The sequence below is a fragment of the Pagrus major genome, chromosome 13 (assembly GCF_040436345.1).
Source record: "Pagrus major chromosome 13, Pma_NU_1.0".
NCBI lineage: Eukaryota > Metazoa > Chordata > Actinopteri > Spariformes > Sparidae > Pagrus > Pagrus major.
Window position 1 is genome coordinate 17,616,547 of NC_133227.1, and position 27,814 is coordinate 17,644,360.

At 40.9% G+C, this 27,814-nt stretch overlaps 1 protein-coding gene across 4 annotated transcripts in view; it reads left to right on the forward strand.

Annotated features, from left to right (window-relative positions):
- alcama (activated leukocyte cell adhesion molecule a) overlaps positions 1 to 27,814 on the forward strand; it is a 120,040-nt gene that overhangs the window by 39,159 nt on the left and 53,067 nt on the right. For all 4 annotated transcript variants that reach the window (XM_073479785.1, XM_073479784.1, XM_073479786.1 and 1 more), the window contains exon 2: positions 22,547 to 22,653. In XM_073479785.1, coding sequence (XP_073335886.1) covers positions 22,547 to 22,653 — 107 coding nt within the window. The remainder of the gene's footprint in view (positions 1 to 22,546; positions 22,654 to 27,814) is intronic.

Here is a 27,814-nt window from a genome sequence, read left to right on the forward strand (position 1 = left end):
GCCAGATGGATTTCCAATAGAATTCTATCGAACTTTCTTACTGAAACTCCTCCCTTTCTTATGTAAAGTTTATGACGAAGCCTTCAGGGTCAAGTCCCTACCTCCAACAATGACACAAGCTACCATCTCAGTGCTTCTCAAGAGGGATAAAGACCCACTGCAATGCGAATCTTATCGTCCAGTGAGCTTGCTTTGCTGTGACTATAAAATACTAACTAGAGTATTAGCAGACAGATTGGAGCGAGTGCTAGACAAAATCATTCACTCTGATCAAACAGGGTTTATAAGGGGTAGACAGCTATACAGTAATCTTCGCCGGCTATACAATGTAATGTATCTTCCTGGTAGTAATAATGTCCCTGAGGTTTTTACTGCATTGGACGCTCATAAAGCATTCGACAGAATTGAGCATAAATATTTGCTTTCGGCCCTAAAAAATTTTGGATTTGGACCTTCGTTATGTTCTTGGGTGAATCTGTTGTACACTTGCCCACAGGCTGCAGTCAGGACTAACAGTAATATGTCAAAATATTTCTCGTTATGTAGAGGGACTAGACAGGGGTGTCCCCTGTCCCCTCTACTCTTTGATGTTGCCATTGAGCCCTTGGCTGTTTCACTGAGATGTGACATCACTTTGACAGGAATTAGTAGAGGAGGACACATATACAAACTTTCATTGTATGCCGATGACCTCCTTTTTTTTTTTTGTCTGACCCCAGAAACTCCATCTCAAGTGCTCTGAAAACCATCACCGATTTCGGATTAATTTCAGGATACAAAATAAATATGGCAAAAAGCTTAATCTTTCCAGTCAATGATAAAGCTAGTCAAATGCAATTGGAGACTTATCCATTCAAGTTAAGTAAAGACAAATTTACCTATTTGGGAGTGTCGGTGACCAAACATTATAGGGACCTGTTTAAACATAATTTCAAACCAGCTCTAATACAGGCAAAAAAAGACATGGAATGATGGTCAACACTTCCTCTGTCAATGGCTGGACGCATAAATTCAGTAAAGATGGTAATAATGCCAAAATTCTTATTTCTCTTCCAAACCATTCCACTATTCATAGCAAAGTCATTTTTTAAAGAACTGGATAGGGCTACTTCATTGTATATTTGGAATAAGAAGATACCACGTATCAGAAAAGAGTGCTTGGGAAGACGGAAGGAGGAAGGAGGGTTGGCCATGCCAAATTACATGCATTACTACTGGGCAGCTAACACTTCTAAGTTGAACATTTTGATGCGGCCTTCTGAGGGGGAACAAATGCCTCTTTGGGCACTTATTGAACAGCGTTCCTACAGCCCCATAGCACTGAGCTCCTTAATCTGTGCTCCACTGCCAATGAGTAAGAGACCGCTTGGGCACAACCCAGTGACACAGGGATCGCTTAAGATATGGAAACAGTTAAGAATCCATTATGGGTGCAAACAGGGCCTCCCTTTAGCACCCATCTCGGCAAACGCCCTCTTCACACCATCTCTTATTGACGCGACTTTTCAGCTCTGGACTAGAAAAGGGGTAGGCTCGGTCAGGGATTTCTTCAGAGAAGGCAACTTCGTGTCATTTCAGCAGTTAAGGGCAAAACTCAATATTCCACAATCACATTTTTTCAGATATCTACAGGTCCGAAGCTTTATCAAAAAACATTTTTCTCCTTCTCTTCAAAGTCTACAGAGCAGCTGGTTAGAAGAATGCTTGAAGGTTGATCCTTTGCAAGGGGGGTGTTTGTCTGCTATATATGAGCTGGTGCAGGGGGCAGCAACCCCCTCTTTGGACCATATTAAACAGCAGTGGGAGGCAGAACTAGGCTTTGGTCTTTCTGTAACAGAATGGAGGAGGGCAGTTGGCTGGGTGCATAACTCATCTATTTGTATCAGGCATGGACTCCTCCAATTTAAAGTACTACACAGACTCCACCTATCAAATAGCAGGCTTACCAAAATGTTTCCAGGAACCAGTGAAAACTGCCCTAGGTGTAAATGTGACCCGGGCACCCTTAGTCATATGTTTTGGGCCCTCAAGACTGAAAGACTTTTGGGAAGGGGTTTTTAACACCATCACGGCAGTGTGGGAAATAAAAATTCAACCAAACCCTGTCACAGCCTTATTTGGTGTGGTGCCACTGGACTACAGGATTTCAGCCACCCATGCCACAGCAGTGGCCTTCGCTACACTTCTGGCACAGCGGAGTATCCTGCTTAAATGGAAAAAGACAGTACCCCCTTCCCATAAGCGATGGGTGATGGACATGGTGGCTCATCTCAAGGTGGAACAACTAAGATATATAACTCAAGGCTCGGAAAGAAAGTTCAGAAAGCTTTGGCAGCCATTTCTACTGTATGTTGAGAAACTCAAGCCGTGTGTTGTTTTTTTTTTTATGTAGCTATTTTGCATTATTTATGCAGCTATTTTTGTAATTTTATTTATTTATTTATTTATTTTATTTATTATTATTATTATTTTAATTCAATTTTATTTATTTATTTTCATTATCTTTATTTTCATTATCTTTACAACTTTTATTGATGTGTGTGTGCAAAGCATTGAAGTTGTTGAATGTTTTCATACTGTGTGTATGTGAAAAATCCAATAAAAATATTCAAATAAAAACCACACCGCCATCCACTATATCGTCGTATATAACATCATGCTATTCACTGATGGGTGTGCTGTCTTGAGTGAGTGAGAATGGGATGCGCAGCTCCAGTAATAGAAAATCAATATGTGGTGGCCAATGTTGATATTGTAGTGGACCGCCACAAATAAATGAATGTGTGGGAAACACTGCATTTGCTTTATGTTTTGTTGAGAACACACCATAATGATGGATAATGGATGATAATCATGGATATTGTTAGATCGTTAGCCTCACCCTCTGTAATTTTTCGGATGTTTATTGACTTAATGGATAGGTGCTACGCGGTGATATAGGATATGGTTGGGTTAGCATGATTGCACAAGGAATCATATTTTGTCATTAATTTTGTGTAAGTTATGTTTTTCTTTAATAAATTAATCTCTATTAATAATTTAATCTTAATGTGTATTTCCAAACACATTTAAGTATTTGAAAAAAATGCAGCAACTCTAGGGGTCATTCCCCCTGCAGAGTTAGAAAACCCAGGCTGTAAGCAACAAGAAACCATCAAACATCAAATCAAATGTATAAAAATTTACATATAAATTACGTATAAATTGTTCCCTGTAAAAAAATGTTCAATCATCCATCCAGAAATTCATGTCTGCCTGAAACAAACGCTGTCATTAGCAGCCAACACAGAGTCCTCAAATCAACCTCTGCCTGTCAAATTGTTCCAGAGGTAGTTATTAATTTCCCCTCAATCTGCTGTTGTATAGACAGGTGCCATCACCTTGAGGATACATCTTTTCCAGCAAAACAGTTTGCTGTCAGCACAGCTGTTGATATCCTGTCAGTTTCATTCTTTAGTCACAAATTGGTAAAACCTGAAAAACCTGCACTGCTACATTTTACGTTTTATTCATATGCAACTGAAAGCCTCGTTGTCTGACCTTTGTCCCATTTCAGGCCTAGAACCTTTAGATACACATGCTTATCGGATGAGAGCTAAGGAACTGAATATGTGGAAAGTACAATCATCAAATACTGCATCCAGCTCACAATTTCATGTGTTTGTGCTCTTGACATCAGTTTGATCCCTTCTACTATCATAAATTCAATTTATATTTTCACTTATAATAAGGGGCACAGTGCCACTTGTTACTTTGAGAATTCAGTTAGGCCATCTAAAATGCACTACAAGGAATGTTTAAGGGGTTAAGAAATTTAATTTAATACTGATGCTCTATCGGGCCTACACATAAGCAAATTGGACTATTAGTGAGAATGCCTGACACTGGGTCAGATTCCCTGCACAACCATAACATTTGTAGGTAATGGTGATAACTTTAGCTTTCTCAACAAATTGCAATTACCATACAATGGAATCTGTTAGCTTATAAGCAGCCTAGATGTATAAACAGCTACTAAAACAAAATTTACTGTTTCACCATCCTAATACTACAGTTATTTTTCTTACATAGCCATGTATACATATACTTCCTCATTGCTATGCATCCTGCAACCAGCTGTGTTTAAAAAAGAAAAATCATAATAAAACCAAGGTGCCCCTTTCTTTCACTCGCTTCCAAAACATATATACCACTTATAACACTTTCTTCCACAGTTCTGCTGCTTTAAGTTATACTAGTGCAGTGCCCCTTGAAAAGATACTGTTTGCCACAGATGATCTGGTAATATGAGGGGTTTACACATCCAGTCTCAAGCCTGAACTGTTCACAGGCTCATCAGAAATCTGGATGTTTACATCAGTACTTTTCTAGCCCCACTACAGCAGCCAATAAAAGAGGCATCCCGGAGCAGCTGACAGTGCTGCCAAGCAACAGTAAACATTCAAGTCATTGAGGCTAACATTAGCTAACATACTGCTGTTGACAGAAACTTAAAAACTCATCTCCAGTTCTCGCTGAAGAATAGAAAACCCGTGTTGACCTCGTCTCCGCAATGTGTTACTACAGCAAGTTGTTGCACCACGCTAATCTCCATTGTGTTTACATCTGCTTCCTATGAGATCTTGTGTGAGTCCAGCTTCAGTCTGCAGAGCGCTGAAACCACGCCCCCACCGCTGCACAGAGCAGAGTTCACTGTTATTAAAATTGTATTAATATTGAACATGTCCATATTGCACCAAATCTGACACTGCACTCCAGGTGTGATGTAGATCGGATGAAGAGTTCTTAAGATATGCAAATAACAGACAGACAGGCAGAGATTACTTGCTTTATAGATAGATGTTCAGTCAACACCATCAGAAGAGAACAGACTGCCTGTTTGTTCTTCCTCTTGAATCTTTTGAACCCATTGTTTTGTCTCTTAACATGATCAAAAGTAAAAAAGTAATTGGATTTTTTAATGTAAACAAAGTGAAATGTTACTCTTTCAAGTTAGTAACGCATCGTAGAATAAGGTCTTTATCTGTTAAAGAAAGGCACAAAGGCAAATAACCCCCATAGTTGAATCTCCAGTTGTCAGTAATGGTGTATGGAGTGAGCATGACGTTGCACTTTCTTCCCATAATTTTGAAACCAGGAGATAAGGCTTATGACTGCTGCTTTGTTTTCATTTTTGGCAGAGAGAGGGGAATGGAGCAGCCCATGCATGGGGATGAAATCTGAGTTGAGCCTCACCCATGGTTGACCTGTTAAACACCTGGAAAACTCAACCCAAAACAAGGGTACATTATATTCTCTTAATGGGAAGTTTGTGTTAAAAAAAACATGTAAATGAGACAGTATTATAAAATCAATAACGATATATTTTTCTTAGAAGAGAAAAACACACATCACATATTTTTTTTTGGTTTTCAGTCTATTATAACTGAACCAAAAGTTCAATCTAACCCAGAGTTGCTTTAAAGTTCTTTTTACTCTTTTTAGAAAATTCTTTTTTTGGGTAATTGATAGATAACATGATCCTTTTGGTATCTACAGAGTTCCCTGATAAAACTAAGATAGGCCTGGGATTCCTAGGCTGGATTTGCTGTTTCTAGATAACCATCCACAGACCTCTTCATGATACGGCACCCATTTACAGCTCTGTTTAGTGTCTCTTTCCTCCATATCAGCCAAGCTTGGAGCACCACAACATTTAGCCGCTGATGGGCTTTTTTTAAACTATTTGCTGGAGAGCATTACTTGACAATTCATGTCCATTAATGTCCACTCTGATGAACATGGAGAGCTGTCGTGAGTTGACTCTTTGTTTTCGGAAATGGACCTCCACTGAGAGAGCAATTGTGTAATTTGCTTTCCTCAACTGGCAAGTGCTCGCCCTATTCATGCACACTAACAGGGCTAACAACAGGGCATTTGCGGAAGGTCAAAATTTCTTCCTCTGTCTTAATTGCTGTGCTCGTCTCTCAGAGTGTCTCTTCAGTTTAGAAAGCAAATGCTTTCAGTGCCCATTGTTTTTTGGCAAATAAAGTGGTTAGTAAATAATGAAGGGTTTATTTTTTTTAACAAGAGGCTTGAATGTTTGTGTATCTTTGCTGATGAGTGCATTGCTGCTGTCCAGACATGCTGGTGCCACTGCAACCTGCTGAAGCAGCAGAGGGCATTTTTCCATATAGAATGAATTAGCCTCAATTCTCAAGAGCACTGGCTTTTCCATCTCCACCTCCTACTACAGGGCACCACATCTAGGGGTACACAGAGGCCAAGTTGTAACTGATCAGTGAGTTTATATGAAGCATGTGTATTTCACTTAGGGAGTAGACCAACAATAACACAAGGTCCCCTGAGAGAGGCAGTGGTAAAACAAGCAGCCGAGGTTTTCTGCACAGTATCGAAATGAGATGGAGCTCTTTGTTCTTCCCAATGCATAGGAAGTGTTCTGCTGAGTCAGACTGTTCCAAAACACAAAAACTGTGGCCACTGACATGCACATTTCATGTGATTTCAGAACAGTGAACTGTAAACCATGAGAACGTCAACACCAACAGGGACTCTTCAACACTGAGGTGTCTCAGACAAATCATCACTGTTGAACAGTGGCTGAATAAGTCTTTAAAAATATTTTTTCCCAGGAAAGGTTTGTTCTGTCATTTTGGCCTGTTCATGAATGCCTCTCTGTTCACTCTTGTTTTAACTCGGTTTCTTTCACTCTTCCTCTTCACCTTCTTTGCCTCCTCCATCAGTGGGCTTCTTTTGCAGTGTAGAGTTTCCACCATGATTCCAGTTGTTCCATTGGGAGTTAGTGACCAGGAAAACAATGCAGTTTCCTGGTTTGGTTGCACAATTGCAGACACCAATGTGTAATTTTTCCTTAATTCTTGTGGGAAAAATCCAGCATGAATGCAGATCAATTAGCGTAGTGAAAGCGAGGTTTATAGGGAACCAATCTATACATGGATGGTGTAATTTGTCTACAACCATTACACTGTGCAATTCATATTAACTTTAGAATGATAAGTTAAAGCAAAAACGTGTCTATTGCCAGTTTAACTTTTCATTTGCCTTTTTTGTTGCTGAAAATTATCTGGCATCTGAGATAATTAACCCCTAAATATTCCCAGAAGTTCTGGCTTGTTTCAAACCCACGAGTCCCTTAATCAATCTCTCTTTCTCTCTGTCTTGGTTGAAATATAAATAGCCAACCCCCTCAGACATCAGAGTGGTCTGCATTCCTCAGCGAATGCATGGGTGTAATAAGGAGGGATGAGCATGAAGGGACAGCATGTAGGCTTTTTACCCAATGGGAGAAAAAAAGACCCTTACAATCCATTTTTCTGAGTTGTGGATCTCAGTGTGTATTAAGTCCCAGGTAGCATGGTAATGACAAAAGCAGTGGTCAGGAAGAGGTTTCTGAAGCAGCCTGCCCACCCCCACAGGGGCACTTCAGAGGGAGATGGAAGAATTTGTGTGACCTCCATGACCTACCCTATCCATTTGGACTCATGGCTGGAGGGAGAGGGACTCAGAGGGCTGTTTTGCTCCCAGCCACCTGTTCAATGTGTTATCTTCCAGGAGAGTGTGTGTATGTGTGTGTACATGGTCTAATTTTACATAGCTAATGTTCTGACTTCACCAGTGATCTACACAACACCTTTTCAGCTCAGGTCGAATGGTAAAGGGCCGTTTTCCCTCACTTTAGTACTGCTTCTTTTCTAAGGATACAGGTATTGTAGTAGCAATGAAATTACTGCTACAAATATTGTCTTGGGTGAAAGTAAAAAGTACCTAAACCGACATGTGCAGAGGAAAAAGTACAATGGAGAATCAACAAGATGTTGTTGTCTGTAATTTTCCAAATTGGAAAACAAGCAGAGGACAGAGCTTGTCATTGTGTGATACAGCAGTCTATCCGGGATGGAGCCATACTCTGCAAAGAACTTTGCATGAAAAGTTTTGGAATTTCATAAATGTTCTAAAATACGTTTGAGAAGACAACCATGCAGACAACACAGCACGTAAGAACAAGAAGGACAAAAACATCAAATATCAACAAAAGAAGGCAGTGCATATTGAAAGATAAAGCCAAGCTTTCCTCACTAGAGCTCTTCAGCACAGCTTGTCAACAACTCATCCAACAAGGTGTAACTAATCACCAAGCCTGAAGACTGACTGTAAAAGTCTTGAATTAACTTAATACTCTGTGGAAACAAAGTTCCAAATGTTTGAAGAAAATATGATATTGAATAGATTAAAAATACCTTTGGTGGCTTACTTAGAGGTTATGTTTGTGTAAAATCTGGCTTGTCAACCAACTGAATTGCAACAGCCTAAGTGTATCTCTATTGATCAATATCTTCAGTTAGATTATAATATGAAGATAACTGAAGATTTAAAACATGCCTACCCTGAACATGTTCAGGTGTTATTTACTTTGGGAATGCCAAAAGTTTTTTTTGGCAGTGGCAGGTGTTTGTGGGAATAAAGGAAATCTGATCTTAAACAATAGTTGTTGATGGAGGAATGAAAACACTCGAAACATTCTGGGCCTCCAGTTCTGTTGTTTTCCTATTGCTATACAATCCTGGAATGTTGGGCCAAGATGATTTGTAGCATAGGAGTCCTGTTTCTTTTGGTCCTCTCCTTTGACTGAATGTAGCATCAAGTCAAGGCCATGTTCCCTGTAGCATTCCAGTGCTCTCTGTGTGGAGATCTCACACCAACCTCTGGTTTTACATGTGAGAAACAAAAGAGGTTTATGTTGTAACGGTTTGTAGGTGGTTTGTTTGTTGGACCCAAAAGCGGACACCAAGACAGGGAAAAGGTTAAAGGGATTCATGAGGTTGCTCTGGTAGTGGACAGTGGAGGGAGGCTCAGGCTCAGGCTCAGGCTGAGGCTGGTTAGTGTTAAGGCTGAGGCTTAGGTGAGTGACCAGAGTGCTGTGCCTTATCACTCCCTTCACCCCTCCATGTCTGGCTTTTGACCTACCTTCAGACCTCGTCCCAAAGAAAAGCCTTATTGTTCATGCAGAACTTTTGATTTTGATTAATGGGGTTAGGACAAGGCAGGTACTGAAGTGTGTGTGTGTGTGTGTGTGTGTGTGTGTGTGTGTGTCAGTGTGTGTGTGTGTGTGTGTGTGTGTGTGTGTGTGTGTGTTGCAGCATGCCAAAGAAGGGGATTATGAACTGTCAATCAATTTGCTCCCAACTGTAAAGTTATCAAGCAGCAAGGCTAGGGATTACAGGTGGATCAAAGCACTTATTCAGGCTTCAAAACTTAGTTTGAAATGGACAGGAGACGTAAGAGGATGGCGGACTAAAGCAGGAGGGAGGGTAAAAGGCAGCCGGGTAATGATATGGCTGTGCTGTAACACCTGCAGTGTTGGGGAATCTTTCACAGTAGCTGCAGGCAGTGAGCTGTTAAATGCCCAGTCAGAGACCAGATCAAGTGCATGCATTTGCAACAGAAACCGAGTCTGTGTGAATGAATGTCAGAGCCAAATCCTCTGGGGAAATAGCTCTCTTTGATGCTGTTAGAAAGAAAAAAAAAATTGACATATCTCTGTCTATACCACATTCTCTTATTTTCAGTACATCTGAAGCTAAGGCGTCTGTGACTGTTCCTGTATTTTTAGTGCATTAACTGTGGGAGCATGGGCTGTTTGTTAAATTCTCAGGGCCATTTGATTGGCACTCCATCTGGCAGTGTACCCATACAACATGTGGCACCATAATTATATACTGATGCTTGTTCACGCTCTTTCTCTTCTCCCTCCCTCATTTGCTTTTTCTCAGACAGCAGTGTATTTTCACTGTGCGAGTGGAAAAATAAGGGCAGAAATATGGTGGAAATAAAGCAAATTCTGCTCCATTGTCAGCTTCAGTTCAGTTTGTTATTTACTTTATTCGACATCATGACCACACAAGAACGACACCGAGGTCATTCATCACAGCCCCAGCCTCATGTAACAGCAAGAAAATAGACATGGTACAACTGTAAAATAGATGACATTATAGTGAATTGATTGTGATTCGCTGATGTTTTCCGTATTAGTGGACTGTAACAAAGATACATCTGTGCTTCTAATAGGCTCATAGTCAACATGCAGTGCATTACAGTGGGCTTGAAATCAGCCACTAGTGTTATCCAATGTCATCTGTTGGATCTGATTTTCCAACACAGAAGGAAAATGTGGATGCTCACATTTCAGTTATTGATCCCTGTGAAGTCTTAGATGGTTGAGGTTACATGTTTTGGAAGCTCTCTCTGTGTGACTAAACAAACTCGAGAGATCTATGAAAAAGTGAACTATGTATGTATGTTTTTAAAATATGTTTTTCATTTTGGCACATATTGGACAGTATTTATGCCAAAACCGATATACACTGAAGTGTGATGTTGGTGATATGACTGAATGGCTTGATGGCTTCTTAAAGTCATCTGTCATTATTCGTCATTCATGAAGTCCATAATGATTAGACAGCAAAATTTCAAAGGGGAGAACAAAAAACCTTCCATTACTTTATGCTACCTTGCTGATGTTGTGTCTTGATTTAGCAACTTTTGAAATTGCTCTGCATTTCCTAAAACGGCTTTAGAAACAAACAAGCAGATTCTTCCAACATTGGGGAACATTAGTAATGGGTTGATTCCAAATCTGTATGCTTCTTTACCCTACATGCTTGTCTAATTGCAGCACTAAATATATGTAATATAATATAATATAATATAATATTTTCATATGCAAATTAGTATGTGATGTTTTCTGGGAATTCGTTTGCAGCCAATTGCTACTCTCTTTGGAAAAGCCAACACAGTTTGTTGTCACAAACAGTTTGTTGTCACAAGTGTTTTAAAGAGTGCATGGTCAAGTATTTTTTACTGTTTCCTGCAGTAACTGAGGCAGGTATAACTAACTGATCATGTGTCTTTAAAGTGATTAAACTATGGAGCCTTAGACCTGCTGTTTGCTTTAATTTTCTCTCTGTTAGGCTAACACTTTTACAAACACTTTCACACGCATGATTTTGGTGCTGACAGCAGGCCTCTCTCCAGTGTGCCAAAACATTGAATTGGTCCAGTGAAGCAGTATTGTGGAATACTATATGACCAAAGAACCAAACTCGGGGCCGAAGTTCTGGAAGTGCCTTTAGGCTGTGCAATGTACTCCGCCTGCCTTTTAGCTCCTCTTCTCTAAAGCATCTACAATTATCTCAGCTTGTGAAATGGAGGTTGTGGATATGTGCGTGTGTGTACTGTATATTGGAGGTTGCAGCTTCTGCACTTAACAGACTAACAACTGCTAATTAACCCAGTCTATAATGATCCATAATCAGGCAGAAAGAGCTTGTCTACTCAGTGATGTGCCACTGATGGTCTATCATTTAGCTTAGTGAGAGATGGATGGAGGAAACGATTGAAAGGGAGGAAGCCATTCATGTCTGGTGAAAGCCAGGGATCTCTCCCTCCCTGCAGACTTGCCATTACAGCAACCTACTTCCCTTGGACCTTGTTCTCCTACCACCAACTCTCCAAGGCCCCATTGTGCTTAGCACTGTTAGTAATGCATCACACTGCAAGCCTGATTGTGAGTGCACTTACCCTGCAGACCAGCCAGATCAGGCTTGTGCCCTTACGGCTCTGCTTGGGTGATGTGGTCTCCTATGGTCTCTCTTATCTTCCACAAACTAAGATAAGGGCTGCAAAATTAATCCAACTATAATCAAAATTGTAATATGGCCAATAGCGATATCCACATTTCAGAGGCGCAATTTTTTATAAAGGTAAACTGTGTTTCAAAAAGCATTATAATGAAGTACTATAGTGCTGCAGTGATGTCCTGGCCTACAAATCTTGTTCTCCCGATGTATGCTTTACAAACCCCAACAAATGTCACAACATCAGCATTGTAATAGTTTTTCAGTGAAAATGAAAATTGTGATGCAAAAATTATTATTCCCACTAATCGGGCATCATATTGCAATATCTGTCAAAATAATCATAATATGATTTGTATTTAGTATATTTAATATGACATTTTGTGCAGCATTAAATAACATTTGATTGGCTTTTGTGAAATTCCATGGCAGCAGCATGTCTCTTTTCACTGGAATATCTTTGATATTTGTTCCATCCTCAACTACTTAAATTTGATGGGTCTGCTTGTTTTATCATTTCCTGGTGTGAGAAGTGATATGGGCTGCACTAATCAGTTTCCTGTTGTCATGGCCAATACTATGCTGTTTCCCTCTACATTTTTTGTCTTTCATCTTCACTATGTATAAGGCTCCAGGAGGTTGAAATTGCACAAGCAGTTGATAAACTGAGATTGGGAAAGTGCTCTGAAGAAAATCAATGCATTTTATCCGTTTAATTTCACGGTAAAAGTACAAATTGATTAATATGGGATGTGATCACTTGGGTGTATTTGATATGATCCTGCATAGTTTTCAATGTACTAAATGATAGCTGTTGAGGTGTTCAGCATACATGTTACATAATTCACATTGCACAAGGATTTTAACTAACCTGATCTCACTCCAAACACGTCAAATACAGCTGCCTGGTCATTGATCTTATGATTGTGCTTGTGGTTTTTGTAATTACCCCTCTAGCATCACTTCTTGAAAAAGATGTGTACCAGTACGCATACTCTCACCCTCTGTGAATTGTTATACATTCGAAAAAACTGCGTGGAAAGTAGTGGTGTAAAAGATCTGTACCAGTATGTCCTACCGCCCTTAGATTTTATACATTTGGAAACTGTATTGTTCTGTGGATGGAACCAATAGATCGGTGCTACAAGCAGCACAGAGAAAATGGAAAAAATCACATCATCCTGATGACCTTGCTCACTACCACCACCTTCTCTCTGACTTCACATCAACTGTATCAGCAGCCAAATCTGCCTTCTACCTGGCAAAGATCAATTCCCCTGCCTCCAACCCCAGGAAACTATTCTCCATGTTCTCTTCCCTCCTCACCCCTCCTACCCCTCCTCCCTCACTGCTGATGACTTTGCAACTTACTTTACCAAGAAAGTAAAAGACATCAACTCATCATTTACTCCTATGCCCATCCAGAAAGCACCTCCCCCAACCCTCACCTCTGATGGCCTTACCTGCTTCAGCCCTCTCTCCTCTGAAGATGTTCACACACTAGTTACTAACCCACCACCTGTTCCCTTGACCCGATTCCCCTACTACCATCGCTGAGAGCTAACAAAGGTCGCTCAGCGAAGTCACAACACTTCTCTGTTCTGGTGTCTCAGTGGTGGAACGAACTCCCGACCAATGTCAGGACAGCAGAATCACTCGGCATCTTCCGCAAAAGACTCAAGACTCACTTGTTCAGACTTCACCTCAACCCTGCATAGCATGACTCCTTCCCACCTTGAATGAAGAGATTAACCAGACAAAAGTAATATACAAACAGAAATGTGGTAAAGGTCGAGGTGTCACAATGAGTTTGTGAAAAAAAAAAAAAAAGAGGAACAACAGTTGACCAGTACGTCATTGTGCTACTGGAAGCGGCTGCACGGCCTTATAAGGAAGTGAGCAAAGTCTTCCTCTTAAGCAATAGATGGCCAGCTGAGAGAGTATAAAAAACATAGCAACAGAGGAGACTATGTTCTTCCTCCGCACTCCTACCTTGGATTAACCCAGAAAACGGAGTATGTGAGCAGCCTCTCATCGCAGAATGGAATTCAAGAGATTCAAGAGTTGGATCCAAGGATAACAGAGCACAAGGAGGACTAACCATTTTACCAACCAACTGTTCACTCTGTTGGCATGAAGTTATGACTTTGAGGAAATTTGGAATCCTCGAACGGGGTCACGAGTTACCGCAAGGACTTGGACATTCAGCAAGAAGGGAAAGGCATACCGGAAGGCTTGACCCTCTCAATCTCTACTACATCTAAGTATTTTAACCAGCCTCATTTTTATTTCAAAGTTTTCAAAGCCAGCAATGCACATTTGGAGTCAGCTTCCCAACAGCAGCATTCACAACCGCAAGTTCTTCAAGACTTGCCTTCTCTAGTTTAAATTGCAGTTCTCTGTGACCTCACACTCTTCCCCCTTTCCACCCACTCACCGGGCTGGGAATCAACTTGATCTTGTCTTCACAAGGTCCTGTAGTACCTCAGCACTCTCTGTTAACCCACTTACTGTGTCTGACCACCACTTTGTCGCTTTCTCTCTCCCCTTGAAGTCCACCACTTTCCTCGCCCCTACACCTCACACGGTCACCACCTGCTGCAACCTGAAATCCCTCTCTCCCTCCACTCTGTCCTCGACTGTTCTTTCCTCACGACCATCCACATAACAATTCTCTCTACTGTCCACTGAGGAAGCCTCCTCCACTCTGTTATCCTCCCTCTCCTCCTCTTTAAACACTCTCTGTCCCCTCACCTCCCAACCAGCATGATCGCCTCATTTTCAATCTACCCAAATTCTCCCATGTGACCCCCCTCCTCCGTGACCTCCACTGGCTTCCTGTTGCAGCCCGCATCCAATTCAAGACCATGGTGCTGGCCTTCAAGGCCGTCAACCGAACTGCACCCATCTACCTCCAAACACTGGTCAGACCACACGCCCCAGCGCAAGCACTTCGCTCTACTACATCAACTGGCTGGCTGGTACCGCATCGCTGAGAGCTAACAAAGGTCGCTCAGCCAAGTCGCGAATCTTCTCTGCTCTGGCGCCCCAGTGGTGGAACGAACTCCCGACCAATGTCAGGACAGCAGAGTCACTCGCCATCTTCCACAAAAGACTCAAGACTTACTTGTTCAGACTTCACCTCGACCCTGCATAGCATGACTCCCCAAAAGCGTCTGCTAAATGCCCTAAATGTAAAATGTAAATGAGAAGGGAATGCTTGTTAAGCTACTCCTCACTTGAATGAGCGTTTACCCCCTAACATATCAGATACCAGCAAAACAGCAGACGTGAGCCAATGTTTCTTCTGCTGTCTGCAAGCTTGATAGAAGCAGAGAAAATTATCATGGTGGCAATTTATACATGAATGCTCAGACAGCGTTCAGACAGGTTGATAAATGAGGCTGACTGTGTTTAATGTGGAGACAACTTTGTATGAAGGCATGCGGGTAAATATAGAAACCTAAACACTAGGGATGGGGAACTTTAAGATTAACAGTACTTCTACTCCAGTGTTACTGCTTATTAATCCAGTACTTATCAGTTGTTTTTGTTATTTAAAAGAGAAAAGGAGAAAAAAAAGAGAAACAAATATATAACAGACTTAATTGCTTTGTTTTCTCGTTTTAACTGTATTCAATTTACTGCTGCATTCCATTGCAAGCTAGAAATCGATAATTCCAAGTCGGTATTTCTGACTTCCAATCTAAAACCGTGTCAGTGCATCTGATTGGAAAAATATGGACACCCGCTGCAAAAGGGGTGAATGACAAGTCTGTGAACTTCACAAGCAACTACAGCAGAAAAAGAGAGGAGGAGTAGTGTGTACTCTCAAGGACTTGAAAGTGAAATTAAATTAAAGTTAAAATTACTACGAATTTGTATTTAGTGCATGCTTCACAACACAAACACTATATGAAGTAAAAAGAGATGAAGAGGTAAAAGATAATTGTTTACTATGTGCACCGCCATCATGTTTATGTCAGTGAAGCCGGGCTTGGTGGATCTTGCCCCAGTTTCCAACTTGGAATTCCGACTTGGATGAATTGCACTTTTTCATGTCGGAGGTCATTTTTATCCAAGTAGAATGCATCATACTTACTGAACTAGTATCTTTACAGAAATTCAGCAACATCATAAAACTAATTTGGGCTGAATCTGTCCCTTAATTTTATTTGTTATACTTGATTGGCTAGCTCAATTCGTTTAAAAAAGACAGCCATGTTAAAAGTTAAACCTCCTCAAGTGTAACTTTAAAGATGCTGGATACTGGAGCATAATTTAAATTGGAGTTTAAAAGTTAAAAGTTTTTAGTGCAGCAGAATTAAATCTAGGTTTGGAGGATAAATTAAACTGAGGTTTAAAGAAAGGCTTAAATGTAATTTAAATTCCAAGCTTCTTTCTTAATTCCAAGCTAGTTTTAAATTTATTTAATCAGGTTTTACACTGAATCTTGTTGGTGCAACCCATCCTTAGGTCTCTCTGTCATTGTCACTACGAGCAGGGTGTGTGTGTGTGTGTGTGCATGTTTGATACCAGGTTTTGATACCCATCCCTTCTGAACACACATACCTGTGAATGCACGGACAAGCATGTCTGAGACTGTCTTTTTTTCTCCGCCATCCTTGTCTTTCTCATTAAGATGGATTTAGATGTTTACTGCATGTCCATAACAAGGCAACATAGAAGAAACACATATATGCTGATATCTAAGTCTGTGCTATATGTTTTGTAACTGTAACAGTCATGTTGTCTTTGCCAGGATACTGATAATGTATACTAAATGAGAGTTTTAATCTTACGATAGCATTATTTCTGGTTAAAATAAGATTATTTGTTTTTGATGTCATAGGATAAAAACAGCTCTTTGAGGTCAAGTCACTTTTTTGCACCTTGCTTCATTAACAACAATCGCATTAAATGTAAGCAAGACATCTGGAGGTAGTTTTTTCCTTCTGGTCTTTGCTGTCTACCGAGCTGCATCACACTTAAACACACAGACGCATACACACTTGACAAAAGAGCAAGTACGATTGTCCCAAAGCCACGCCACGCCACACCACACCTGCTTCTCAAAAGAAGAAGCAGTGTTTTCTTATGTTTACTGGCAGCACTGAATCTTATAAGGGATGTATCCAACAGCTTACTGATGCTTCATATTCTCATTCAACGTTAAATCCACTCTGTTGGCTTGGTGTTTTTTTTTGTTTCAGGAATGAGATAGTAGGGGGAGGAAGTGCAAGCTGGTAACCAGCTTCTAGCAGTGCAGGGAACGCTGCTGATCAAATGAAGAGTGAAGCGTTTGGATACCATACAACAACAGAAGCTTTAATGCAGTCTACAACAGCAAACACAATACATGACCGTCTCATGAGGTTATGCTGGAGCCCTGAGCTTATCTAGAAACTTTCATGCTGGCTAACATCACTCTTTGTAACATGCTGCCATGCGGGAGAGCGGCTTCTCTCAACACACACCGATGCACACATGTCACACTCACAAGTTACCCATAAGGCCACCGCCCTTAAAGGGGAAGGTGAGCCGGTAACAACTGTGACAGCTGCTAATTGGCATGGTTTGGAGCTATATGCTTCTTCACACACACCCATCTCCTGGGTAATAGTTTGACTTGCTAGTGAAGGCTGCCTAGGAAGTCTTGATATTCTTATCAGAATTCATATGTGATCCTACTCTGTGTTATGACCCTCAAAAATACTTTTTACAAAAGCAGGAGGTAGCGTGTAACTTTATAAGCCTTGTGCAGTCAGCTCTTAGTTGGCATCACTACCAGACTACTAGAGTGCAAAAAGATATTGAAAACATATCAAGAGTACTAACTTTGCAGTGTCAATTTAGGTTCTTTTGCAATGATGTAGGCTGGACAGGGAGGCCCCAGATAGGCCTGTTTTCATCTCCCCTGGAACACATTGTTCAGCTGCTGGATAATTGTAAGCTAAGCTGAATTGTGTTAGGGCTGCCAGGGCAAACAAAACCATCAGGACAGAGAGTAAAAAAATTACATAACAACAAAACAAAAATTATAACAAAATTATAAAGCAAAGTTAAAAAAAAAAACGAGGCAAAGAAAGTGGAATAAAAGGATAAAATAATAAGAGTTTATGTCCAACAAGTTAGAAAAAACATACACATAGCACATTATGTTACACTACACTGTGGCTTCAGTTGTAGTCTGATCGCCAGCAAATGTGATTGGCCACAGCAACGTGACATCAGGCTGCGTTTCTCCAAAAGTTGAGTTGGATTCAACTTTTTGGCCACAGCCTGCAGTGGTTTTTTTTTTGTTCTGTTTACAGTGATACACTGGGGAGGCAAATCATATTTTTCCAGGATGGGGGTCATGCCCTGCCCCCCATTACACCCCCCCAGCAACTAGCTAACTGTCATTAATTAATTCTCCTTTTATTCTATGTTTCCCAGTCTAAAATCCATCATCTTGGACAAATAAATATGTTAAAATGTCATTTCAGATTGACAAATGTTTACAAATAAATGAGATGAATATGTTCATAAAAAGAGATAAAATGTTACATTAAAATGGGTTCATACAGGTGTTAAAAGCAGTTCATTATGGATTAAAAACAGAGCTATAGCAGACTAAGAAGTCTTTGTCATTGTGTTAATAAAGTTTATTGAAATTCAAACAGGGTTGTTTACAGTGCACAGAAGTTTGGGCCAGCTGCCACAGACTTAATAATAACTAAGAATAACTTCCTCTTCCTTGGGGCTTGATCTCAACAATGGGGCAAGCCGTCTTCTTTGCAGAGGAAGTTCCTGTCAAGCCAACCGCGTGAAATACTCCTCTTCTTCGTTGGTTTGCCCGGTGCACTAAAAACCACAAGTGTATAACATCAGGGCGGATGGTGTGTGTGAGCTGTAAAATTACATTGTTGATTGGAAAAAAAAGTGGTATACGGATTTTACAAGAACTTTAATTAAGTGTGTACACTACAAATAGATAACTGCTGCCAAAAAATGCTGGACTCATACAAGTACCTTGGGGTCTACATTAACAATAACCTGGACTGGTCCCACAACACTGATGTCCTCTTCAGGAAGGGACAGGGCAGGCTGTTCTTCCTCAGGAGACTCAGACCGTTCAGCGATTGCAACAGGCTCCTGAAGACCTTCTACCAGTCTGTTGTGGCCAGCATACTCTTCTTTGTTGGGGTGTGCTGGTGGGGTGGCATCAAGACTGGTGAGGTCAGTAGGCGAAACAAGCTGGTGAGGAGGGCCCGCTCCGTGGTTGGACCGGAACTGGACAGTCTGGAGACAGCAGCTGAAAGGGCGATGAAGGACAAAATCAAAGCCATCTTGGATCACCCCTCTCACCCTCTCCACGACGAGCTGTGGCAGATGGGCAACTCATCATCCCACCCAGGTGCAAAACTGAACGCTTCAGGCAGTCCTTTGTACCCACCGCCATCAGACTTTTCAACAGCAGTGGAAAATACAGTCTGTCATCTCACTGATCACACACACATACACACACACACACACACACACACACACACACACACACACACACACACACACACACACACACACACTCAAACAAACACAATCCCCACAGCACCTGTCAAACTCAGGCCTCTGACTCTGTTTACTTAACTTGCTGCTACCAATCACACCATATCACTTTATATCTTCACTTGCCACTTTAACTTGCATTTTTAACAATTGTAAACAATTGTATTTTTATGTATATTTGTCTATCCTATTTCAATTTTCATTTGTGCTTACTTTTTCTACTTGCTACTTTGTTTCTGTGCCACTGCAACATTTGAATTTCCCTTCTGAGGATCAATGAAGGATTATCATGTCTTATTTATGTGTCAATGGCAAAAAGTAAAAAGTAACCCAAATTAGTTAAAGGAAAGTTACCGAGATTGTGTTTTCCTCAAAGTGGGGTTGCTGATGTAGCCATGACACTCATTTTCACATTAAGGCTGGCATTTTTCACATATTGGGTGATTGGTGAATGTGTGATAGAATCACTTCTAACAGGAGTTATATGTGTGGTTGTGGTTGGATGCACAAGAGCTCAGATGGAGATACAGAACCATAAAAATAGTAGTTCTTCACAGCTGCGTTGTGTTTCATTGTTGCCTTACATTGTTGCTTTTCATCGCTTTAGGTGTCAAACCCAGTTTCCTAAAAAATGTTCTATAAGGACAAGAAAAGAGTGTAGAGGTTGGAGATTTTGGTCTAAACACATATGACATACACTGACTGATGTGAAATAGGACAGTGGTCCTGTTTGATATTGATAAAAGTCAGCTCAGAGCTAGAAACTAAAATGAAGATTAACATGAGACTTGGCATGAGCAAAAGCAGCCACTGAAGAATGAGCAGAACCTGAACAGCTTCTTGTTCTGCCTATTTAGCTAATAGCTCAAAGGAGTTGGAGCGTGAAGACCTCTGCTCTGACCCTCATCCATCCATCTTATCAAGACCCTCTTTCTCCCTCCTCCCACGCTGCACATGACTGGGCTGTGCCGCCATAGCAACTACTTCACCTTGGTGCACCCTTACTTTAGTGAACAGAGAAAATGATTTTGCCGTGGCTTTGCACAAGGAGCACTGAGCTTGACCCAGTGAGCTCGACCTCGCGCCCCTCTGCCATCAGACTCAAAGGAATTCTTGAAATGTGGCATTTGGAGTGCTAGTGCGGTATAGTTTAATTCACTTTGTTCACACCCATCCATTTCTAGACATTTCTACTTAGGTGGAGCTGCCAAGTCTCACTAAAGTCACAAGGGACTGTAGGGAGGACAGGGTGGCAAAAAAACACTCTGGTAAAAATACTGATTCAACTTTTCACTCAAGTAAAAGTAATACATAAGTACAGGCTCTGAAATGTACTCAAAGTATGATGGTAAAAACTATCCCTCTGAAGGACATTTCTACCGTTTGCCATTTCTATGCAAAGCTAACTGAACCTCACGTCATATTAATATAATTCAGAGACTATTAAACTTAAAGGTAGAATCAGTAGGATTTGTCTGAGTTGTTTATAAACACACCACAAAGACAGTTGATTGTTGAGTCTCATTCCCAGGATGTCAGATAGCCACATTTTGGGTTGGTAAAGTGTCCTGAGCAGCAACAAAGTGAGAAAATAAGAAAATCCAGGCAGAGGGCTGCAGGGTCTCTGCAGATCCCCATTCAAGTCTCCCTCTCTGTCTGTTTTTCTGCTTGTTACATTTTTTACATTGGTTGTGACATGGTTCTGTATAGGGATGCTCCGATCAGGGTTTTTTGCCCCCGATACGAGTCCGAGTCCTTTGATTTTTGAGTATCTGCCGATACCGAGTCCCGATCCGATACTCTTATAATACATTAAAAAAATTAAAAAGATCGAAGAAAACTATCCAAGGTGTCCCTTATTTTTTATTATATTTTACCACCCCTCGATATCCCAAATTTACATATCTGACAGTTTGCAACTGCATCATTCTCGTCACTCACTTTAAAATACTTCCACACAGCAGACATGGTGCGCCACAACTCGCCACTCCGCTTCAAAACAAACTGGCGTGCTGGTCTTCTGCGCATGCGCATGTCGTAAACGGTGGTAGTAAATACTCATTTTATTTTTTTTATTTTGAATCACCAATAGCCCATATATCAACAATCTAATACAAATAATGACTAAATAAATATATATAAAACCGATCTCTGATCGGGTCGTAACGTCCGAGTCCCGATCGAGTCTTCAGTGGCGTGATCGGCCCCGATTTCCGAGTCACGTGATCGGATCGGTACAACCCTAGTTCTGTACACTGAAACGTTGAAATCGGTCTTGTGATGTTTGGAAGGCAGCATGCAATGACGTAAAATAAAAATAAAGGAAAACTATCATGATAGGTTTAACCATTTATTGCAACAAATGGAACACAGTTATGCTTGGTGCTGACGGCTCCGCTCTTAAGATGCTCCCTGAATTGACCAAGCAGCATACTAAGCCAAAACAGGGAGCGCAATGCAGAAAACCCCCCAGGGTATACAATATTGAGCCATAAGGAAGCCATGCTGTTATAACACTGTTTTTTAACCTTGGGCCCTGATAGGACTCTACTTATAAAAAAAGGTGGAGGCTGGGGTGGTGGCGGCAACCTTTCCAGCTGCAGCAGTGTGTGCCAACCTTTTAGTAGGAGCGGTTATGAGTAAGGAGGAAGCCATATTTAAATGGATTGCCTTGTGGTGCGAATAGCTATGATTGGTGTGAGTCTGATTGGTAACCATGATTCGATCGGCAGGCTGTCAGCTGATTACAGCTGGGGCGTACGACTTCTGTGTCCTGGATGAACTAATGCTAAGCTTCATTTAATACAGCGGCTGTGGCTCAGGAGGTCTAGTGGGTTGTCCAGTAATCAGAAGGTCGCTGGTTTGATTCCTTGGCTCCCCCGGCTGCATGTCCAAGTATCCTTGAGCGAGATATTGAACCCCAAATTGCTCCTGATGATGATGCAACTTGCATGGCAGCCTCTGCCATCAGTGTATGAATGTGTGTGTGAATGGTTGAATGTGACAAGTGTTGTAAAGCACTTTGAGCGATCAGTAGACTGGAAAAAGCGCTATAGAAATGCAAGTCCATTTACCATTTACTCTACTGGAACATTTGGGCTTTGATTTGCACAAATACACCAGAAAAGTACTCCGGTATGTGAGCGCACATATTGCTCACTTCATCTGTCCAGATTTGGCCAATGAGGCTCAAGACCAGCAGCACTAAAGGGAAAGAGCTCCTACTGTTGTTACATACTTGTGACTGAATCAAGCAGTAAACATTGTTGCTCACTTCAGCAGGTCTCGTGACAGCATAGTGTATTTTAAATAATAGTTGCAGTCTGTTGTCTTTTGTGTTACAGTGTGGGGTACAGACAGTGTGACTGCCTTGTATGGAGAGACCATTGTTATACCATGCAACGGTGGAACTCCAGCACCAGAGGATTTGATGTTCATCAAGTGGAAATACGTAAGTTAATGCTGACTGTCAAGACTGTCTGTGAAGTGTTTTAGGTTTACTAAATGCACACTTTCCTAGGACATTCAATGACATGGAAGAAGAGGAATAACGGACCAATGATTTGGCTTAACCATGGTGTATGTGACATATTGGCACATCAATTTTTACACTAATTTTTCCTAAGTTTAATGAAGTCTTGGGCACATTTTTAAAAGACAGATTTAGCAGTTTTAAGCTTGTAGATTCTTAGTAAATTATGAGAAATACACAAAAATATTTTCCCCCAATGGGATGAAGTGATATACAAAAGTATATTACGGAAGCAAAGTGAATTAATACTGGAATAAATAAAAGATGAATTTATAGGAATTCATACATGATAAACAAATAAAAACCTAGAAGAGGATTTCCTGAAAACACAGTGGCCAAATCTGTCATACATAGTAGGGTATACTTACTATAACAGATGATAACCTGGACTACATCATACTGTCGCTCCCCTGTCAGATTCATCATTGACAATTAAAAGAAGATTGAATAGACTTCACAGTTTTTTTTCTTTGCTTCAGGTAAATTAACAATATTTTGTCCTCATTGCTATCCACAGAAACTATGGGAGCATTACATTGATGCCAAATTGGATAATTATCATTCTTGACTTGCCTTACATTTTACTGATGGGCTGATGATGTAAATATGTAAATATTCTGTCATCTAGCAATAATGCAGTTGTCACACACAAATAGTAAGATAATCATGAAGATTTAAAAACAGGCATCTTTATTGAGTTTCTGCATTGGTCAGGATTTCCAAAGGGAATAGAAGGGAGCTTTCTGAGGAGAAAAAAACTGTGCATACCATGATCAGTAGGTGAAGTAAATAAGATAAGGGCCATTGGCCCAAAAAATGTTCCTTATCATTCAGCCTTCAGCATCTTCTATATACTGGAAAAGACAACATTTTCATTGGAACTTCTCTGCTCTAGAAGCTCTTTCAGCCCTCACCGTATACAGTGTATACAGTGCACGCTATCAGATTCATGAAAATGTACTTTCATTCAAACCTGAGTACTTTGGGGAGAGCATTGCAAAACATAAGAAATGTGTTGCACTCAGTTGTCTTTTAGGAGGGGGTTGCATCACGTCTACAAATGGAGCCTTGGGATACACAGTTGCCTTGGAAATTGCACAGAATATCATCTAAGTTTTTTGTCAAACGCATACTGTAGTTTCATCAGAAAGATGAATATTGAAGAAAAAAAGCCTTTTCTATATTTCCAGCCCTCTGACTGCTCAAAGCATTTTACAACACTTGTCATATTCACACACACATTTATACACTGATGGTGGAGGCTGCCATGCAAAGCGCCAGCTGCTCATCAACAGCAATTTGGGGTTCAGTATCTTGCTCAAGGACACTTCGAGATGCAGCTGGGGGGAGCCAAGGACTCGAACCAACCTTCCGATTACTAGACGACCCACTCTACCTCCTGAGCTACAGCCGCCCAAAGAATATGGTCTAGACCTGCTCTGACTGAAAGACTTCATGAGATAACTTTTCTTGGGATTTGGCGCCATATTCTGTAAATTAAATTGACTAGACTTGACTTCCATTTGTCTGACTGCCAAAGTTACTTTTATTCATACCCTTCCTGTGCAATAAAAAACATGTATCTCCACATTTGGAGATTTTGAATTCCAAGTTTTCTGGTAAAACGAAAGATTAAATAGAGAATTGGCACTCAGTAGATCACTCACCTCTGCAAATCCCAATTCAGTCAAAATTAATCCAATATCATACTCAATAGCCCTGTATCACTCTACATTTTAAACCACCGATACCTGCCATATTTTAAGATCAGCAGATCTAGGATCTGCATCAAATTGGACTCACTCATAGATACCATCCACCTAAATACACCTGATTTTATTCATCAACATGCATGAATTATTCCCTGAGTACTGAAAGAAAATGAGAAAAAAATTCCAGGATCAGTCCCAAGGTGATTCTAGGATTAAACCTCTCGGGGTGCTCAGCTCCCATATATTTAGATTTTCTCCCCTCAGCTAAACAGTTACATTTGCCACCACAACAATCCTCACTATCGATCCACTTTCTCATCTGGTTCTTTCTACTCTTGCTCTCTCACTGTTCTTACTCTCCTCGTCTTTCCCTTTTTGCATGGGAATCACACGCAAACATACTGCGTGGAGCTAGAAGCTGACATAAAATCTGAAAATAAGCGCATCAAACACAGTATTTAAGACATAGATAAATAGAAAAGGAGGTTCAACTTCTGCTAACGGTATATTAATACACTGGTCATTCATGTGAAATCATTGTGGAGTCCACTGCAATTATTATGGTGAAAACAGTACTTGACTTTGCATTATAATTATTATAGTGCCATAATGAGTACCTGGTAGACGTGGACGTGAATTTACACTTCGAAACAGCATCAGGTGCGTGCTGAATGCCGATGCCTCGGTGGTGTCAGCGAACAGGTAGGCTGCCAAAATCTGGGTTATGCTTCACGGATGAATAAGGTGGCGGTTGTGTTTCTGAAGCAAGAAAGTTTGGTGAATCAACTTTAAGCCAGCGGCGTGGTAGTAAAGGGGAAATTGCTGGCTGTCTCTGCTTGCAGCACCTGCCACGCAGGTAATCGTGTTCAATGTTCCTCCGTTTATTAAGAATGAGGCCTTAGTAAAGGAGCTGTTTCACTTTGGTAAGCTTGTGAAGTGGAGAAGCCCAGATCTGAAACACGTGTTATCTTTGAAGAGACAAGTTTATCTTAAAATCTCCTGAGCAGACACTTAATGTCAGCTTCTATGTTAAACATGGTGAAAGTGCTTATGCTGTGTACGCGACGTCCGACACCCAGGAGGGAGAAAGACGCTTTGGTGTACGAGGACAGTAATGCTGCAGGTCAGTTTTCTGATGGAGCTCGGGAGAGTCAGGGGCCTGTAGTGGGAGGAAGGAGAGGCGAGTGGGCAGTCTGCAGCAGGACATACAGTTGCAAGAAAAAGTACGTGAACCCTTTGGAATTATCTGGATTTCTGCATAAATTGGTCATAAAATGTGTTCTGATCTTCATCTAACTCACAACAATAGACAAACACAGTCTGCTTACACTAATACCACACAAACAATTATATGTTTTCATGTTTTTTTGAACACAACATGTAAACATTGACAGTGCAGGGTGGAAAAAGTATGTGAACCCTTGGATTTAATAACTGGTTGACCCTCCTTTGGCAGCAATAACCTCAACCAAACGTTTTCTGTAGTTGCAGATCAGACCTGCACAACGGTCAGGAGGAATTTTGGATCATTCCTCTTTACAAAACTGTTTCAGTTCAGCAATATTCTTGGGATGTCTGGTGTGAATGGCTCTCTTGAGGTCATGCCTCAGCATCTCAATCGGGTTGAGGTCAGGACTCTGACTGGGCCACTCCAGAAGGCGTATTTTCTTCTGTTGAAGCCATTCTGTTGTTGATTTACTTCTGTGCTTTGGGTCATTGTCCTGTTGCATCACCCATCTTCTGTTGAGCTTCAATTGGCCGACAGATGGCCTTAAGTTTTCCTGCAAAATGTCTTGATAAACTTGGGAATTTATTTTTCCGTCAATGATAGCAATCTGTCCAGGCCCTGAGGCAGCAAAGCAGCCCCAAACCATGATGCCCCCTCCACCATACTTCACAGTTGGGATGAGGTTTTGATGTTGGTGTGCTGTGCCTTTTTTTCTCTACACATAGTGTTGTGTGTTCCTTCCAAACAACTCAACTTTGGTTTCTTCTGTACACATGATGTTTTGCCAGTAGTGCTGTGGAACATCCAGGTGCTCTTTTACAAACTTCAAATGTGCAGCAATGTTTTTTTTGGACAGCAGGGGCTTCCTCCGTGGTGTCCTCCCATGAACTCCATTCTTGTTTAGTGTTTTACGAATCGTAGATTCGTCAACAGAGATGTTAGCATGTGCCAGAGATTTGTGTAAGTCTTTAGCTGACACTCTAGATTCTTCTTCACCTCATTGAGCATTCTGCGCTGTGCTCTTGCAGTCATCTTAACAGGATGGTCACTTCTAGGGAGAGTAGCAACAGTGCTGAACTTTCTCCAATTATAGACAATTTGTCTTACCGTGGACTGATGAACATCAAGCATTTTAGAGGTACTTTTGTAACCTTTTCCAGCTTTATGCAAGTCAACAATTCTTAATCATAGGTCTTCTGAGAGTTCTTTTGTGTGAGGCATGGTTCACATCAGGCAATGCTTCTTGAGAATAGCAAACTCAAAACTGGTGTGTGTTTTTTATAGGGCAGGGCAGCTTTACCCAACACCTCCAATCTTGTCTCATTGATTGTACTCCAGGTTGGCTGACTCCTGACTCCAATTAGCTCTGGGAGAAGTCATTAGCCTAGGGGTTCACATACTTTTTCCACCCTGCACTGTGAATGTTTACATGATGTGTTCAATAAAAACATGAAAACATATAATTGTTTGTGTGGTATTACTTTAAGCAGACTGTGTTTGTCTATTGTTGTGAGTTAGATGAAGATCAGAACACATTTTATGACCAATTTATGCAGAAATCCAGGTAATTCCAGAGGGTTCACATACTTTTTCTTGCAACTGTACATGGAAGGACCCGATAGGGTTAGTGCAGCTAGGTTGGGCAGGATATATATTCGTCCACTGTCACTTGAATATTTCCTCAGGACATAGGCATTCTATGTATTGGAAATTCAATGTGAGGTTTTTGCAAGATACCCACCAACATTGACACACCAACCAACAAACAGACAGGGGTGAAAGACATTACCTCCTTGGCTTGGCTGGAAAATGCAATGTAAACACAATTGCATTTTCCAATTGTTTTGACATTGAAATGTTTACTTTTTTAGAGATACAGTACTTGGTACTAACAGAACAAACGTATGATGATCTTATAGAATATGTACATCGCTGTTGATCAAACTACCCAACTGTATTAAAATGGTAGTTAGTAGTTAAAATCTACGGCAGTGAAAAAAACATGTGCATTAATGTAGCAGTAATATTAAACCAAAGAACATAGAGCGTGCGCACTCAAGACTTCCGCTGACCGAGCCAGCTGACTTCTGTTTTAGCGCCCAGCTAACTTGAATGGGGAAAAAATAATTTAATCCAGACC